The sequence below is a fragment of the Seriola dumerili genome, unplaced genomic scaffold (genome assembly GCF_002260705.1).
Source record: "Seriola dumerili isolate Sdu_G_001 unplaced genomic scaffold, Sdu_1.0 BDQW01000432.1, whole genome shotgun sequence".
NCBI lineage: Eukaryota > Metazoa > Chordata > Actinopteri > Carangiformes > Carangidae > Seriola > Seriola dumerili.
Genome location: NW_019174687.1, coordinates 3,775,368 through 3,795,308, shown reverse-complemented (window position 1 = coordinate 3,795,308; position 19,941 = coordinate 3,775,368). Strand labels below are relative to the sequence as shown.

Genomic DNA, 19,941 nt, shown 5'->3' with positions numbered 1-19,941 from the left:
AAATATATATAGCCTATAGTTTTGGACTAACAACACATCACATGTTTACTGTCTTTACAATGATATATTTCTTTAAGGTAATACAAATGATTTTATTCAGATTGAACTTGTATTTCTAATTTATCTTATTTATTTTAGATTCTGTTTCTATTCTTATTTTATTTCTTGATTACATTTTCCCCTTGTGCTGCTGTTCTTTTGTGCTGCTGTGTCAATTTGAATTTCCTCTACGGGGGATCAATAAAGGTAAGCTACATCTTATCTTAGATGATCTTATTTTAACTTTTATTGATCTCTACTGGGAACTGGTTCCCAACCTCTGTGACTTGTGTTCCCTTAAAATGAAGTGATGTCATGTTTGTCCCCTTTTCACAGGTTAAATATCTTTTAGTTGTCACTGGTTTAAAAAAAATCTCCACATATTGTGAATAGCTTCATTAAAGGCTTAAAGAAGGGAAAATGATCCAATATGGTAATTATAAAGTATATTGCGAATGCTATACATTTGTACTTTTACTTGAATGTTAGAGGTATTATGTTTAAACCACTAACTTAGCAAGTAGCTAGCAAGTAGCCCAATAAATCACAGTTCTCGTTGTGACTTTTATTTTGAAAACCTAAAATCGGAAATACGATCGTAAACTCTCCGGTTAACTTGACACCGATCTCTGCTGGAGGAGCGGAGCGGTAGAGCGGAGGGGCCCCGGTCGTTTTCCAATGCTGGTGAGCCGGGAAGTAGGAACCGCGGGCGGCGGGGAGGCGGCTGCAGGGCCGCCGGGTCCGCCGAGCCAGGCGCAGAGCGAGGAGGAGACGCCTCTGCCCGGGCGCGCAGGGTGTCGTCTCACCGGCCTGGTCAACTGGAAGCAGAGACCGTGCAGGACTTCAGCCCTGTTTGCTGCAGCCAACACCGTGTTCTGGTAGGCATCATGACGCAGGGATATCAGCCAGACACCCATTCTGAGAACACGGAGCTCCTGTTAATTAAAGGGAAAATAATTATGATCTTAATTTGGACCCAAACCTCAGTAAAATCAAACAAACATAATAACCTAACATTGCTATGACTTCAGATGAGTTCATAATCATTTCACCTTCTAAATCTTTACTACTCCTTTAATAATCCTATAATATATACGATTATTAAGGCCATACCATTTATATTATTCATCTTTATTACTGAGTATTTGGTTCTTTTGTACTTCATATTTCTATGTTATTGAAAAATTAGGCATTTTGTCAGTTTGCACTGATCCTATTTGTCTTTTTTCTAATGAAACCTATAGTTTCTTATGTACTATAACACTAATATCTACTAATATAAGTCTCCCTAATGAGTCCAGACTCTAAAATACACAAACACAAACAGTAAAATGTGACTTTTCTTTGTTCATTTTTATTTAATCAGCTGATAAAGTTATATTTCTGATATTATCTAGGTGTAATGTTTTGTCGCTGATGTTTTGATATTGTTACAAGCTTAGCAAGGAAGTACTTGCTAAACTTGTTTTCCCCCCTGGTTTTTATTTTACACGTTCATTTGACAGTTTAATGAATATTATATATATTCTAATTTATTTTGTATTTTATGCCTTGTATTTGCATTTTATCTTTTATTGTGTGTCATAAGGTGTCCTTGAGCGCCTTGAAAGGCACCTATAGATAAAATGTATTATCATTTATTATTATTACAAGTAGCTGTTTTATATAGCGCCTCAAATGCTTGTACATACGTCAGGTGGAGAAATACAAATTACATTTATTTTCATTTATTTTTGTTATGTTAACTTATTGTTTTGTTTTTCTCTAGGTTTGTGGCCTTCAGCCCTTTCCGAGCCTACAGCCTCCTGGCCATCATACTGGCTGTGCTGGTCGTCACGGTGACAGTCAGAGATGTTGCTCGATTCAGATACACAGGTGACACAAGAAGACCTTTTATATCCACTCACAGTGTCACAATATTAGAAAAAAAAGACCCCATAGATTGTCTGTCTAAGCAGTTAAAGGTGTAATGTGTAAGATCGTGCTACTTGATCCACCTCCATGGGGGGCAGCAATTCAACTCTTCACCCCTGTCCAGTTAATCATGTTGTTGTTTTCCCCATGTTCCTTATAATTTATTATTTATGTGTGCATTTGTTGTTGATAGTTAAGATTGTTGATAGCACTGAAACAAATTATGAGTACTTGTAATACAAACAGTCTGTTTTTATTTAGAAGGCAAGGGGATATTGCATGACACATGGGTGTCAGGCTACAGCAGCATGAGGAAGGGATGATGACATCATCACAAAGGCACAATCAGAAAATAAGGTTTATTGACAAGATATTTGGCTTGGTGTTTGGTGCAGTGTCCAATAAACATATTAACAGGAAATAACAATAAAAAGGTAAAATACTGCAACAGTCAAAAAGATAAATACACACAGATACACATTAAAAAATAAAACAATGGAAAAAACTGTACAAAAGTGTTGACAAAACTCCTGCTGAGCAGGATGTGCAAAAGATCACAGTATAGACAATATGTGTTCTGTGCAGGAGTAATACTGCAAGGTGTTACTGTAATGTGGTTGTTGATTGATGAGGCCAGACGCAGAAGAAAAGGCAGGTGCTGGTCCATCGCTGGGGAGGACTGGACTGGAATTCTGGTCCTGATACAGACAAACATGTGATAGGACATTTAGTTTAGATCATACAAGTTCTTTATATTCAAACATGTTAGGCCTGTTGTGTGTGTATAATAAATAGTAAGGATAGATATGAATATGCTAAAATAAATACAGTATTAGGCAGTGGATCCTGAACCCGCTCTCTTTGTTTTACTTGTAAAAAAAGTAACTGACGCATGTAGCTGGACAACAGCCGCAGGAACAGACTGAATTCTACCTAATCACTAAAACTTCTGTCGACATCATCAATCATACATTTATGCCACTTGAAGTGTTTATCAGTGCGGTTTGTCATTTGCACTAATGATCCTTTTCGCTGCAGACCAACATTAGATGTTACTCACCAGTCTAAAAGAAAAGTTGCAGCTGGGCATCAAACCGCATCTCTTTACTCGCCCTCAGCTGTCTCCAGCGGTGGAAAAACACTTGTTGCAACATTATCTATTTCTGGCAGTGTAATCACATCAAAATTATGTCAAATCATATCAAATATTTGAAATATCATAGAAATTGAATTAGAGCTGAAATGATTAGTTGATTGATTTGTTGATTGACAGGAAGAGAATCAGCACAGCTCTGTTTTGTTATGTATTGTTGGTATTTGGATGCATTGCCTTTGTACTGCTACTCTTTGAGACCTGCCATCATAGAGCCCGTCAGCATACAGGTGTGTATCCGTTTATAAGCCCTGACGAAGACCCGACTGGGATCAAAATGCTGTCTTCGATGATGTGATCCATTGATTCATTGAGAAAATATCGATTCGTTATGAAAATAATCTCTAATCGTCGGCAGCAGCTGAGGCTTTTATCTGAGCTGCTGGATGTGAGTCCAGCTAAAGATTTCTAGATGATTTCACCCTGGTGGTGACTCGTTAGCCTGATGAGTCAGGAAGGACGCGTCTTTTCCTTCATGCTTACAGGAGATGGTTACTCATCAGCCTGATGCACGCTTCTTGAGATGTGTGTATTCTTAATGTTAGTGATTTTTTTTTTTTGAATAAGCAAAATCAAAACATGGATGCAATTTATCACTTTAATTTTCTGTCATCCAGGAAATGTATTTTAGTGTTTGACTTAGTCACCACCTCTTTGGAAGGAGCACTGTGGCTCTGTCCCTTGTACTCTTATTATTGGCTGACGGTAATGCTGCCATGGAAGCAAATCATTGTTTTTATTTCTAGTCCCATTTTTTGCATATTTTTGTTTTTCCTCTGCCCTGATACTATATAATACCACATCCAGATGTTTCCAGTTCTTCCAGTTAAGTTGAGTAGCAGGAAACGCATGAGTGACCTCAGACATTAACAGTAAGGAGTCACATTTTTGTGTCAGTGTCTCAAAATTACAGAGCAAGGTGGCGCAGAGGGAAACTTCAGGGCTCTCAGAGATGAGCAGATCAGATACAGTAGCTTCGCAGGCATGGTTTGCATCCAGCTGTAATCTACAGCATCTCAGAATGAGGCGCTTTACTCTGCTGCATCCCCCATTTTGTCCTTTTAGCCTGATATCTCTGGTCAACAATCTCAACCACTGTACCATGAAGTACAAAATGATAACAGTGTGCTTCTAACTTTGTGTCTAGACTTTGTGTTTGTCCCTGTCCTGTTTCAGCATGACGATACCCTCATACACAAAATTGTAACCATCCTGTTGTCATCCTATAAGCGTTATATGAATATTTAAAGGTCCCATATATTATAAAGGTGGATGTCCATGTGTTGTTTGATTATAAAGCAGGTCTAGGTTCTATATTAATACTGTGAAAGTATCAAAGCCTCAGTCCACAGAGAAATGCACACAGCCTGTATTCAGAAACTGAGCCTTAAAACCAGCCGTCAGGACTTCCTGTAACTTTGTGATGTCACCACACTCAGCCATGCCCCACCTGGACCCACCATCCGACCTTGCAGGATTTGGTTTCTCTGAGTGTTTACCTGAAATCTGCTATATTTTAATTAGATCACTTAGAAAACAGTGACCTGTTGTTACTAGAGCTCCAGAGAGAAGCCTGAGAGAGGAGATGTAAAACTACACTGAGATGGTTTTTGGTTCTTAAAACCACAAATATATCTTCTTATGGATCAACACTTCAAATAAAACACAGGAGAAGAGGAAAATATGGAGCTTTAATATCTTGTCATTCATTATATGTTTATACAGCAGCCTCCACTTATGGTTGACCACCTTTTCAAATGTTTGTATATTGCTGATAAATACTAAATAGGGAGGGTTAAAGTAAGAGGGTGTTTGAGCCAGTGAAACTGAAGCACACTGTTAGAATGAAAAGTATAATTACAATTACAATTTGGGGAAATAGACAGAAATGTGACCCGAAAAAAGTCTTATTATGATGAGACCTACTCAGTGATGATGAATAATAGATTTCTTCTTTTCCACAGGAGCTCACTTGTGGCGCAGCATGACTGCAAGGTAGGACCCTGAATGTGTGTTGATGGGTGTGTTTGGTGTTGGGCAGCGACTGCAGATTAGAATCGTAGCTCAGAAACCATGACTGAGCTGCTCTGAACGCAGGAATCTTCTCGTTAGCTGAGTTAGAACTCTGCTGTTTTTCAGTGCTCAGGTTGATTTACCAGCTAATTCGGTGTAAGGAGAAGCTCAGCTCAGTCTTTGCAGAGAACAAGGCTTCAAAATATTAGTTTTTCATATAGTTGACATTAGTGGAGAAGTCAAGAGGAAGGAAATATATATAAAAAAGTAAAAAATCGTATTCACTTTCTGCCAGAGTGTGTTTTCACGGATGAGGCTTTGAGGCTTATCCCTGTATACATGACAAACACCAGTATCCTGGTCGCTGATTACTGCAGCCGCCTGTGATGTTAAACCACTTTGGAGCTGTTTTGAGTGGTTAATCTGACAGTGCTGTAACTGTTAAACCACTTTGACATATAGCAGTTTATAATATCGCGTTTATCATTACACATGTAGTAATGTTTCTTTAGTATTTGCCACCATGACCTGACTTGTTCCACTGAGCGTGTTGTTAAAGTGTGGCCCTGTATCTGTCTACTACAGATCTGAATGGGTCAGCATTTGGATGCTTTCTGCCATTGTAAATAAATGACCAAATATATAGTTTGATTAATGAAAGACACGATCCTGTTCATTGCTCCATAAGTGAGATGCTTTCTGTTACATCACTTGTCTGAAGCTGAAGCTGCACAGACAGTCAGCAGCATTCAGAAACCTGGATAAGATCTATACAATGTGTAATCAGAGTGTAAACCAGGATAAGGGCTAATCCAGGTCCTCGTGGTTGTCTGCCTCCGTCACTCAAACTAATTTCAGGTTACATCTCTGTTTATCCAGAGTCATAGAAAATATGAACCATCTGTGTGAACTTTTGTCATAATTGCTGTGTGAAGTCTTGAGTAATGGCTAAAAAGTGTTTTGTGTAGTCACACTGACCTAAGCCTTTGACTATTGAACACCAAAATCTTATCGGTTCATTCTTGAGTCCAAGTGAACGTTTGTGCCATTTTTGAAGAAGTTCTGTCAAGGCGTTACAGAGATATCGTGTCCACGACAATGGGACGGACGGACGAACAACCTGAAAACAACATGCCTCCGACTCTGACTGTCGTGGGGTTGAGGAATAAAAAACCCATTCATAACCGGGACACTCATGTCCATGTAAACACACTCACTGACACTGTTGTACGACTGACAGCTGGAGCTTTCAAGACCTGGATGGAAATGAAACTCTCTCTGTCGAGATGTTGGAAAAATATCTGGATTGTTGCTGAAAACTGAAATGTACATGATATACAACTTCCAAGGTAGCGATCACTCGGTTTAAATCACTTCATCTTCAGATTCTGGGTCAACCTGGGATACAGTGTTTACATAACTTTAATAATAAAACTTTCTGCATGTTGCAACACCTGCTGAGGTCGTATTTTAGAGCCATTTTCCTCTAAAAAACTGGAAAAAAACCACAGATTTTCAGAAGCAAAGCAGATGCAAATGAAAAAAAAAAACTCTCTGTTCTGCTTCGTTACTCTAAAAGTGAGTGAGACTGTTTCTCTGTGACCCTGCCCACTCATGGTTTATAAAAACAGTGAGATTATTTTGCCTTCAGATCGACTCCAGCTCTGAGAAATATTTCTAAAACTCTTTCTCTTAAATTTGAATCATGCCTGTCTGATATACCATGAAGTTTCCACACCAGAAAATGTGTTGAACATACAGGACAGCATCCTGTCTGAGAGTGCAGGGTCTCATCCTGAGTCTGGACTGCAGCCCTGCAGAGCTGATCGGTCACACATGACCGTCTAATCTAATCCCACTGCTAATAACTCTCTGAGACTGAACCACGTCACCTCTCAGTTTCAAGACAAATCAGATGCTCGCCATGTGATACACAAGTGTTTACATTAGTTTTGAAATGATTAGCAGATTTATAGAAAATAAATATATCACTTTGAGCTGTACGTGGAAAATAATTATTAGACTCAACAGTAATTAAAGTCATCATTAACTGCTGCCCTAGTTTATGCATCTGTGCATGAGCCACCCTGAGGTAACCCTCCTCTAACTACAAGCTTGTGACTTTTTATGAAGAACTGATGCTGTGTTCAGAGCATGGTAAACAGATTGATAGACATATTGATGACAGTGTGTATCAGGGCTTTTTCAACATAAAGATGCTTGGTATAAATAGGTTAAATTAATGATTTAATTAACTCTGATTTAATGTCAGGCACGCACGCTGCGGCTGCTTGAAAAAAGACAGTTGTTTTCAGTCAGATTGTTGCAGGTTTTAGCTTTTTTCTGATTTAATTTTGAGGAATAATGTATATATCTGCTGAGGTCGTAGATTAAATTTACATCACGCAGATCATGCAGAAAGTCTGCATGTGAGGTGTTTAGGGGACATCGGTAAATTGTATTATCTAACATAGTTTGCATGTGAGGTGTTTAGGGGACATCGGTAAATTGTATCATCTAACATAGTCTGTACATGAGGCGTTTCGGGGACATCTGTAAATTCTATCATCTAACACTCTGCATGTGAGGCATTTAAGGGACATCGGTAAATTGTATTATCTAACATAGTCTGCATGTGAGGTGTTTAGGGAACATGGGCTCCACCCCAGAGTCTAGGATCGCTACTGGCACCACGGGACCCTGGTCAGATTCACACTGCGGCTGTTGTGGTTTAAGTGGTTTATCCCCTCGGCCAATGTAACACCCTGTATCTCCTAAATTCTTCAAAATCTTTTGTTTATCTTGTCCTTTTCTTGTAAATATCAGTCATACTCTCTTACTCTCTTTCTCTTTGACATTTGGCCAGCAGGGTGGGACTGTGTTGTCATCACCTGCTGTTGTCTGTCAGAGGTGTCTTGTGGGTAATTGTACATCAGGCTCAGAGCAAGTCTCAGGCAAAGGCTTGTGGGAGATTAGCTGCTGACCCAAAATGCGAGCTGACAGCTGTTTGCACCACAGTGTCTCTCCCTGTTGTCACTGTTTGTATGTGGTGAAAGTCTACGACATAGCATTGAAGTATTGAATTCTGTTTGGAGAACCTGCTGGATTTGGGGTGTTTTTCAGTTTTTCTTACACTGCCGTTTCTTTAAAAAATTGATTTTAACGCACAGTGTGTGACTTATTTTTAATCAAGATAATGAGAAAAAAAATGGTTGATTCCACTAAATTCCTGTTTGATGTTTTACAGTGTAGGTTGCAGGAAAATTAGATCTTGACATAAATAAATCCACTCAAATAAATAAAGTTACTATCAAGTGCATCATTGAAAACACAAATATAGAGCATGATCATCATCTTTAATGGTGGGTATTTGAAAAATCCATTGGTCATGCTAGTAAATGTTTATAGACGTCATGTGACTGTGTGTGTTTTGCATTTTTGTGACACTGGATTCGAGGAAAGACTCAGTGCTGCTGTTTGTTCCCACAACAAACATAAAGTGTCTCAAGAGTTGTGAAACCTGAGCACTGTGTGTGTGTGTGTGTGTGTGTGTGTGTGTGTGTGTGTGTGTGTGTGTGTGTGTGTGTGTGTGTGTGTGTGTGTGACTCAGCTGTTTCTCCACAGCCGGAACTGATTCAGAGGTGTGACACAAAGCAGTCAAGCCAATCAGATCACTTGACACAGAGTGTGTGTGTTTCACAGGGAGCCCTCTGATTGGACTTGAGGTCGACTGGTTGAAAACAACACATCAAACCAGCCACGAGTGTTTCATCACAGTCAAATGATGTGAAGTCATATACCATATAAACAAGTCACTGTGTATTTGTGATTCTTCATCATAAAGTCACACATTTTGTGTGGTTGTAAATTGAAATGCAGTTGAACAAGTGGTACATTTTTGAGAAAATATTGATTAAAAAGTTTGTTACAGAAAATATAACAATTTTAACTTTTTATTTATTTTTAAATTAAATAAAAATTCACCTAAAGTTTACAGCTATGTCATGTTAACAATCATAATCATAGACACTGTAAAACACAGCCTACATAAAATAGTCAAGTAAACACCAACAAACTGACAACATAAGTAAGTGATGATGTTGGGCAATACAATTAACAATACTGTTATTTTATTTTTTCTATTGGACATTTCTTCTTGACAGGCTTTTAATCTGAAGGATTTCTTTCTTCACTGCACCTTTAAAGTGGAGTTCGACACATGCCACATTTTAAATATGTTTTTTTTTTTTTTTTTTTAATATTCTGTAATCAGATTATGGTCACTGACAAAGTGACAATATTATAACTCATAAGTTTCAACAAAATTAAGCCATGTCAATTTTTTTATTCACAGACAATTGAAATAAAATGTTTGCTTTAAAGTTTTAAGATTTAGTGTAAATATGTATTTAAATCATGGTTTAGAGTACAGACCTTGCCCTGCTGTGGCTTCTCAGTTAACAGTCACTTATTTTTATATTTAATGACTTGAATCTAAAAGATAAACTAAAAGATACAGTCTTAACACCTCTGGGCTGATTACCACTTACTGTGTGGTGTTTTATTCAACATGTTATTAATGCTGCGTCGTGTTTCAGACACTGTAGATGTCTGTCCTCAGAATCAAAAACTGTCAGCACTTTCTCTGCGCAGGTTGTTTGTCTCCTTACCTCCACTGATTGATCATGGGTAGGTGTTGCTCTGTGCGTAGAAGATGACACTGAGATTTAGTTCTAATAAAATTAAATAAAAAAACACTTGATTTACAGGACTAAAGCTTCCAGGAAGTGTAAAACAATGGACAGTTAAAGTAAACTTTAAGCGACTTTTAGGCAATATGTCATGATACTTTCTGTCCGTGAAAAAAGTACATATAGTGTATGATTATCCTTCAAATGTACCATATTTTATATTCGTGAACCACAACAGAATGAAGCATCCACAAGACCTTGAAGAGAAACTGTTAAAAACAATTTTATCAGCCATTGTTTAAAAAGTTAAAACTGATATTTCCACTGAGTTTCACTTTGACCAGCGGGGGGGGGGGGGGCTGCATCCGGCACAGCACCCTTGTTCCCACGCTAATGTTTATATTCTGTTTAGAGGCTTTGTAATCCATGAATAAACACCGTTTTTATTTTATTTTATCTTTTTTAGCAGCTTTAAAATTTATGTGTAGAACAGTGCTAATGAGTAGTTAATGACTGTATCACCCTCAGTACTTAAAATGACCGTAATTCATTCTGTGCATTGGCAGTGATATTGACCCTATCATATACTGTGCACTGGCAACTGCTGATTGAAGTGGTGACAGCAGCTCATTGGCTTGTTGTTTTATGGGAATCCCCAATTCTAGATTAGTTACCCAGCTTTTTTCTTACCACAACATCTCTACTGTTTACTGAACATTATTTACCGGGAAACTAACTATGAGCCATCTGTGCAAAACCTAAGAGATACAACTTGTGCAAGTGTGTAGTAACATCCTCCTAATATACAATCACCATGACGTAATCATGTGAAAACTGTAAAAATCCACTTCGTCACATGTATTTTTTTTTCCAGATTGAATGAAAATGTTTCAAGTATTTTATAAAATCAAGTTTTATTTTTCTTGATTCTAGCACAGTGAGCATTAACAGCTGTTTACTTTTAAGTCTAGAAGAAACGTTGTGAATCCAACATCAAACTTTAATCTTTTACTCACTGATGGAAAGCAACCCTCTTGTTTTGCTTCTATTTCTACCACCTCTTTTCTTCTACTAAGGTTAGCATGCTAACCATCTAGCCCCAGTCTGGTTGGACTGTCTTGGCAATTTCCGATACCGAGGCACTGTAGCATCCAGTCTGCCCGAAAGAAATAGCCCTGCTCAGAGGGCGTATTATAACCTGTTGTCCTGTAAACGCAACAATGGCTGAACTCTTGCCAAGACTGGTAAGTAAACAGCTACTAATGCTAACGTTGACTATGTAGCAATGGCAAATTGTACAAGTAGCTCCTTAAAGGAATGAGATATGACGTAAGCTTTAGAGGTGCTGGTTTGTAGATTCTGTTTCATTTGAAGAGCCAGGCTAGCTGTCTTTATGCTAAGCTATGTTTCACAGTTGCTGGCAGTAGCTTCATATTTAGCATACCGATATCAAAGTGGTATTGATCTTCACATTCTATTTTCCAAAATGTCAAAAATTTCCTTTGAGTAAATGACCGTTTTTTTTTAGAAAATACTGTCATCAATATAGAAACAACACTGCGTCAGAATGTGAAACACACATGTCCCCTCTCATCTGTTGATCCATGCCATGTCACTGACACAAGAGGAGGCGTATTTGGGAGGCTGATGGTGTTGGGTTGGCGGTGGTGTTTTGGGCGGCGGTAGTGGTGGAGTGTGTTGCTGTTTCTACCCCCCTTAACCCCATCCCTCTGTCCTCCTGATGGCTGTTGGTTGGAATGTAGTGTGACCAGGTTATTTTTAGATGAGGCTGCTTGAAATACTCCAACCGGGGCTTCAATGAGGATAAACACAAGCTGCTTTCGCGCCGTGTGGCACGTAAAACATTGAGTTTGGCTCGACCCCGAGTTTCCGCCTGCGTTTTTTACCGTTGGGAAAGACAAGTTGTAGTCGTCTCTTGCCTTCTACCTCACAAAAGTACCATCTTGATTATCCTGTGTTTGGCTGCCTTCAACTGTGTCGCCAAATCTTCTGAAGGTACCTGAAGCTCTTGAGATGTCTCCTGAAGATCGTGGGGCAGGACTGAGGTACGACTGGAGTTGTGTGTGTTCTGGAGAAGAAACTTGAGAAGACTTAGAGAAAACAGCTTGTTCCCTTTTGTTTTTTTCAAGGGGTCAGCTCACCCAAAACACTTAAAACATATTTTCTCCCTTTATGGCAGGTGGTATTTAAACTTGTGGTCAGTTTTGGTTTTATTTGTCCAGGTTTTGAGATATTTCTTCGACCTGAAAACAGTGGAGGTGAATGGAAATTCATTTGTTGTGCTTAAAGAATAGTTTTGAAGCTGTCGGCAGCAACATGTCTTTCCAGAAACAGCATCCCAAGTTTGAACCAAAGTAACAGCTTTGAGAAGAGCAGTGGTAAGAGAGAAAACATGTTTTTTTTGTGGGGTTTTTCAGCGAATTGAGCTTTTAAGGTTTATGACAATTGCTTCACTGCTTATGAAGCTGACATATGGGGGGCCGCCGTCTTGTTCTTATTTTTGTTTGTTTTAAGTAATCAGTGTTTGGCCTTGTTTTAACATACATACTTTATAACCTCAGATCATAACATGGGAAGTTTTTTTCTCACCAAAAACAATCAAGGTTTTTGGTACATTTCACTCTCAATTTTAGTTTAAATAGATCAACAACATGACCGTCACAGCACAGATATACTTGGAAAACAGTATACATCATTGCGTCGTTGCTCCCCCTCTGTCTTATATTACTTGTAGCTTTTGGCATCGGTTCACATGCAGACTGGCCTTTTGCATTAACTGTAAACTCGATCAGCCGGGACTCTGCTGCTGTCTCACTCACACACTTTAACATCAGCCTACTGTATGTGTGGCTGTACACAGAAATAAACAGGTATTAGTTGCATCAAAGTCAGGCTTCCTGTGGTATATACCCACAAAGACAGGTGGATAAACATATTTACACTCTCCCCGTGAGTCACAAGTGAAGAGCTGGGAGGTTTTTGCCGCCATTCCTCGCATTGTTCGTCTCACTCTATTTTTAAAGTGCCGTCACCAGGCTTGTTAGAGGCTCAGACATATGCCGCTCCCATTGTTGTTTCAGAGATTACTGATTGGGTAAAAAGTGATATCTGCCCAACAGCTGCTCATGTGGTGCTGACGCCCTCTTTCCCAGCCTGCAGTCCTCTGACGTCGCTGTTGTCAAGTTCCCTGTTGAAAGTTGGATATTTTTCTGTCTGAGTGATGACTGGTCTTCATACCATGGTGAAAAGGCTCCACCGATTGATTGACACACCGGTGGACGGTGGTGGTCTGTAATGATCTGCAGTAATGAAATATGATATATTTGCTTTTCAGTACCCAACCTGTTTGTGGAGCTCATGCAGCATGTGACAAAGAAATGTTGGAATTTGCAACCCAAGTGTGTTAGGATAACAGTTATTCTTCTGAAGTTGTGCAAATACTTCTGGATAAAACTTGGAACCAAACACTAGTGAGGTATAGTTTTAAAAATCTCAACTGGCTGAGACAGATGGGAATACAAATCCACTCTACACAGTCTGAATTTGGAGAAATATTAATGTTGTTTAATGTAAATGTACTATTAAAAATATCCGACTGTCATGATTTAATGAAAAGTAGCATCATTAGCCTTGTTTGGGATAGGGTGCCTCTTTCTCTGAATGTCTGATGCGTTATCTCATACCATGGTCCCAGGTAAATATTTGTTTCTGATTACCTGGCTGGTGTTCATTAAAACTGTGCCAAAGTCCTGGTTCAGTTTAATCACTATTTTGAATCAGTGCACCAGTTCAAACTAACCATGGGATAAATTGACAACAAGCAAACTGACACACTGGATGACATTTTGGGTAATCTTGTAGGTCGGGCAGTTGCTGCTGTTGGTTGTGGATATTATGGGTCATGGATTTGATGGAATTTGATGGGTTCCAGCTGATCCACTCCAAAACTGAACTGTAGGTGAAACTGTCATGCAGATCCACTCAACACAAGCTCTGTAGAACTTTCCAGAAACTGTCATGATTTTTGACTTCATTTAAGCGTAGCAATATTCTGCCAGAAAACTTGGTTTGCAAGCTGACTTTACCAGGACAACTTTGTTTACATTGTTACGCTGCGTTCTATTTTCCTTGGATGTCAGAGCTGAAAATGACGTCACGTGCAAGTTGACGCAAGTTGCACTCCGGTACAACAAGTGGGAAGCTTGTTATTGTTGTTGTTTTGCTTGTTGTTGTTAGTGTTAGCAATATCAGTTACTAACAACACATGATGCAATGTTCTGTGCATACAAACACAGCGGCAACATGTCCACAGATAGAAGTACGACTGATTTAATAAGACACAAATAAGACAGAAGAGCTATTAAGCAGTGTATTACTACAGCTTTCACTTCTGTTGATGTGCGGAGCAGCCATCTTGGATTTTAAGGTTGGGATTGGTGAGGTTCTTCCGCCTCTGCCTTGGAAACTCGACTTCAGGAAGCGTTTCAGTTGAAATTTCCGATAGGGAACTTGGAAATTCAGACTTCCCAGTCCAAATGGAACACACCATTATACAAGCCTGCATAATGGCTGCCAGCCTTCTGGAGGACTTGAGGCTAAATGGACATTTCTGGATACGTCTTTCATTAAAAATGTAAATATAAATTAGCTTAAAAGTTGACATGACTTATGATTGCAAAGGTGGACGTAAATCTAAATTGGGTTTTCTCATTTCTGAACATGACACCAAACCAATAGGGGTCCTCCAAGTAAAGAGTTTGTCTTCACATTGGGGGGAAAAAAATGACCCACTAACAAACTCTAATAAACTAGTCTTCCACACTCCAGATGATCTGTGATGTGGTGAAGTTTTATGACACTTTATCCAAGGAGATTTGCACCTCTTTCCAGGGACACGTATGTCTTTCATGGAACGGACATGCTTATCCTGTCTATCCCTTACTGCTATTATTGCTTCACAGTATCACTGTCACATGTCCGCCCCATCATGTTTCCCTGGAAACCAGCCTCCTACGGGGGCATGTGCCTGGAAGTCGAGAGGGGAGCAGTGGGTTGACCTTTCGTCATAAGGGTTATGTGAGACAAGGCTGGGTGTTTGGGTCGGGTGGGAGGGGTAGTGGGTGTATATGAGATACTGTAGCTTCTGGTAGCCTCTCATGTCTAGATACATGATGAGGGGGAAGGGGGTTTGGATGGGGTTTCAAGGGGAAAAGGGTTCAGAAGGAAAAATGGAAGGATGAAAGCTTATCAGGGACAGTGGCCTTTGGTGGTTTAGTTCATCTCCTTTAGGAAACACTTGGATCACTATGTTACACTCGGACAGCAGCAGCAAGGCATCAAACTCCACACTTTCAGCTCGACAGCTGTGCACATTGGGAGGAAAACTGACCAGGAGAAAACAGGATTTCCATTGTTAGCAGCTGCCAACAAACGCTAATTTTCACAACTTCAAATGCCAAAACGTTTCCTTGAGTGCTGTCTGCAAGAGGGATACATGTGGAATATGTCAGTAACACCACATTAAATCAGCTGTTCCATGATCACTTCTCAATTCAAGGTACTTTTACACATAGATGCCAAAACCTCCATATGCAGAGATACTGAAATAGTAGCTACCAGGGTATAAACAGTATGGCAAAATGTTTGACAGGCTACACATTTATATCGTTATACAGTATATATGTTGTTAAGATGGTGCTTAACAATCACATCACTTGTGCATCTTCAATATGCTAACACTCCCTTAAAGACCACAATCATATGGTTTCCAATTAGCAGGGGAACCTCACTGCTGTGTTCACTGGCGAGAACCTGCCTGGCTGTTGTAGTAACGAGATCTCCATGGTGATTTCACACAAGCTGTTTCCAGGACAGCTGCGTTCATAGGACATGTAGTTTCCATCCTCTGTTGAGGCTTATATTTAGTACATTGTCATTTAATCTGATGAAGCCTGTTGAGGCATTTACCTAGAACACTCTCTTACTCTGATGGTTTGATTGGTTCTGTGTGAACAGCAGTGGACACTTGGCTTAGTCTGACATCAGTATGCTTCAGAAACACTTTGGGATTGAATGTTCTTGAATCTTTGTGACGGTCCAGTAGAGCAGTACTCATTTATCACTTACGACATTTCAGCTTTGACGAAACCCACTGGGATCCATCTAGTTAAGGTAGTGGAGAGAGGCTAAGAGAGGAAGTGGGACTTTGACTGCCTCACACCCTCATCTATTTATCGCACATTACCTACACATGAGCCATGTGTGTGCCTTTTAATAGCTGTTTTATGTGAAGTGAGCACGAGGGCTGATAGTAGAGCTTAAACGGGAGATGATTTTAAGGAAGGGTGAGAGTGTCATACATCACCAGGTGGCCCAGAATTCCCCGCAGTACCACAGCATGGAAAGCACTTTCACATCCCATCTGCCACCTGTCTGTTAAGTCATCTTTCAAGTTTTATTGTGGGCTTCTTAATTTAGACGATGACATTTGCACTGTACTGGCCTTTTTTTCTTGGACTAAATTTTATCAATGACCTTCAACCAAGTAGAATTCTAATCCTCCAAATAAACCCCTGCAATCCCTTTATCGGTCAAGTCAACTGATGATATTATTTTTAATGCAGAGTCACTGCATATTGTATCAGTCAAGTCACTGTTGCCACAGGAAGTGCCAACAGCTGTAGGTCAGATGATGTCAGAGTCCAGGAGGAGACTACAAAGAGAAAGCAAAGTGTGAATGAATTCTTTTGGAGATTGATCATCAACTTACAAGGTGATAATACGTCAGTGTTCCAGTGTTGCCTTTACAGCTTGTTCCTGCTGCCTCAAAGTGGCCAAAAAAACTCAGTTAATGCAGATCTAAATGACAAAATAATCTCTACAGCTTCATCAATAAACAAAACCAATGTGTGTTGTGTCAGACACTTTGTATGGCCAACCATCCACCTGTCCTCCATCATTTTAGAGACTTTCAGTGTCATCATACACTGTCAAGGCGACTTATCTTAAAGATGACTAACATGGCTTCTTTCTTAATTTCCCTGTAGCTGGGAGATCATTGACTCGGGCCAGGAAAGCCGGTCTGGGACTGGACCCCAGCTCAGCGACTCCCTCAGACTTTTCCTCCAGGAGACATCGGCTTTCAAACAGCAGAACCCAGGCAAGGTGAGGCAGAGACGGCCGACGACCCCAGACTAACCTCAATGGTTCACTGAGTTACAGTGGACGAGCATGTGGTTTTCAGGATTTCTAGAGGTATTTTGCCCACTCAGATACAAACTGGTTTTATCACTCTCTGGGGGTTTAAATGGTGAAGCAGGTTCAGGAAATTATGAAGCTGGAATAGTCTAAAGACGGCAGGTTCTGAAAGTGGAAATCATTTAATCCATGCAGCAGATGAATTTTGTTTCAGTTTGATAGTTTATAAGAAAACCATGGAGACAGCTGGTGAGTCTCTAAATTCACATTATTATTAGAGATGGAAAAAGTCAAATGATGCAACGCTACAGGTTGAAATTTTTGAAAACTATCTGATGTTAATTTCTGTAAAGTGACATGATTTTTTCTAAATTCTGAAAATCTTTGCCTTCACCATTTAAACCCCAGAGAGTTAAAAACCAGTTTGTATCTGGTGGGCAAAATACCTCTAGAAATCCTGAGCAACCACATGCTCGTCCACTGTAACTCAGTTGAACCATTGAGGTTAGTCTTGGGTCGTCGGCCGTCTCTGCCTCACGCTTGCCTGGGTCTTGTGTTTGAAAGCCGATGTTCTCCTGGAGGAAAAGTCTGAGGGAGTCGCTGAGCTGGGTCCAGTCCCACAACCGGCTTTTCCTGGCCCGAGTCAATTGGATCTTCCCAGCTACAAGGGAAATTAAGAAAAGAAGCATGTTAGTCATCTTTAAGATAAGTCGCCTGACAGTGTATGATGACAACTGAAAGTCTCTAAATGATGGAGGACAGGTGGATGGTTGGCATACAAGTGTCTGACACAACAGCACATTGGTTTTGATTTATTGATGAAGCGTAGAGATGTATTTTGTATTTAGATTCGCACTAACTCGGAGTGTTATTTTGGCCATTTTGATGCACAGGAACAAGCTGTATTAAAGGCCAACACTGGAACACTGACGTATAATCCACTTGAAATACCAGTTGAATGAATTCAATTCTCCCAAAAGAATTCATTTCACACTTTTGCTTTCTCTTTGTAGTGTCCTCCTGGACTCTGACACATCATCTGACCTACAGCTGGTTTGGCACTTCCGTGGCAACAGTGACTTTGACTGATACAATATGCAGTGACTCTGCATTAAAAATATATCAATCAGTTGACTTGACCGATAAAGGGATTGCAGGGGTTTATTTGAGGATTTAGATATGTCTTACTTGGTTGAAGGTTCATTGGATAAAAATTATAGTCCAAAGAGAAAAAAAAAAAAAGGCCAAAGTACAGTTGGCAAACGTGTCACAGTCTAAATTAAGAGAAGCCCTACAATTAAATACTTGAAAGATGAGCTTGACAGACAGTGGGCAGATGGGATGTGAAAGTGCCTTTCCATGCTGTGGGTACTGCGGGAATTCTGGGCCACCTGGGTAGTTATGCAACTCTCACCCTTTCTTAAAATCATCTCCCGTTTTAAGCTCTTACTAAATCAGCCCTCGTGCTCACTTCACATAAAACAGCTATTAAAAGGGCCACACACAATGGGCTCATGTTGTAAGGTAATGTGCGATAAATAAGATGAGGGTGTGAGGCAGTCAAGTCCCACTTCCTCTCTTAGCTCTCTCCACTACCTTAACTAGATGGATCCCAGTGGGTTTCGTCAACTGGTATGTCGTAAGTGAAAATGAGTACTGCTCTTACTTGGACCGTCACAAAAGATTCAAGAACATTCAATCCCAAAGTGTTTCTGAAGCATACTGATGTCAGACTAAGCCTCACCACCCCAAGTTCCACTGTCTGTTCACACCAGAACCAATCAAACCACAGAAGTAAGAGGGGTGTTCTAGGTAAATGCCTCAACAGGCTTTCATCAGATTAAATGATCTATTATAGTACAGAATATAAGCTCTTCCAACAGAGGATGGAAACTAGCATGTCCTATATGAACGCAGCTGTCCTGAAACACTTGTGGTGCAATCACCATGAGATCTCGTTACTACAACAGCCAGGCAGGTTCTCGCCAGTGAACACAGCAGTTGAGTTCCCCTGCTAATTGGAAACCCATATGATTTGTGGTCTTTAAGGAGTGTAGGCATATTGAAGACTGCACAAGTGGATGTGATTGTTTAAGCACATCTTAACAACATATTATACTGTATTAACGATATAAATGTGTGAGCCTGTCAAACATTTTGCCATACTGTTTTATACCCTGGTAGCTACTATTTCAGTATCTCTGCATATGTGAGTTTTGGCATCTATGTGTAAAATGACTTGAACTTGAAAGAGAAGTGATCATGGAACAGCTGAGTTTATGTGGTGTTACTGACATATTCCACATGTAATCCCTCTTCGCAGACAGCACTCAAGGAAACGTTTTTGGCATTTGAAGTTGTGAAAAATTAGGTTGTGGCAGCTGCTAAACAATGGAAATCCTGTTTTCTCCTGGCAGTTTCCCGCCAATGTGCACAACTTGTCGAGCTGAAAGTTTGGAGTTGATGCCTTGCTGCTGCTGTCCTGAGTTAAACATAGTGATCCAAGTGTTTCTAAGAGAGATGAACTAAACACCAAAGGCCACTGTCCCTGATAAAGCTTTTCATCCTTCCATTTTTGCCTTCTGAAACCCTTTTCCCCTTGAAACCCCATCCAAACACCCACTCCAAACCCTCCTCCCTCATCATGTAATCTAGACATGAGAGGCTACCACGAACTACAGTATATCTCATATACACCCACTACCCTCCCCCACCGTACCCAAACACCCAGCCTGTCTCTACAATAAACCCTTTATTGACGAAAGGTCAACCCACTGCTCCCCTCTTCGACTTTCCAGGCACATTGCCCCGTAGGAGCTGGTTTCCAGGGAAACATTGAGTGGGCGCGGACAGTGTGACAGTGATACTGTGAAGCAAATAATAGCAGTAAGGGATAGACAGGATAAGCATGTA

The 19,941-nt window shown here is 40.1% G+C and overlaps 1 protein-coding gene across 1 annotated transcript in view; it reads left to right on the top strand.

The window, feature by feature from the left end:
* Positions 1-690: 690 nt before the first annotated feature.
* retreg1 (reticulophagy regulator 1) overlaps positions 691-19,941 on the top strand; it is a 24,443-nt gene continuing 5,192 nt past the window's right edge. Inside the window, exons 1-4 of the mRNA XM_022761786.1 lie at positions 691-917; positions 1,808-1,914; positions 5,071-5,101; positions 16,878-16,995. Of these exons, the coding sequence (XP_022617507.1) occupies positions 718-917; positions 1,808-1,914; positions 5,071-5,101; positions 16,878-16,995 (456 nt within the window). The 5' untranslated portion in view covers positions 691-717. The remainder of the gene's footprint in view (positions 918-1,807; positions 1,915-5,070; positions 5,102-16,877; positions 16,996-19,941) is intronic.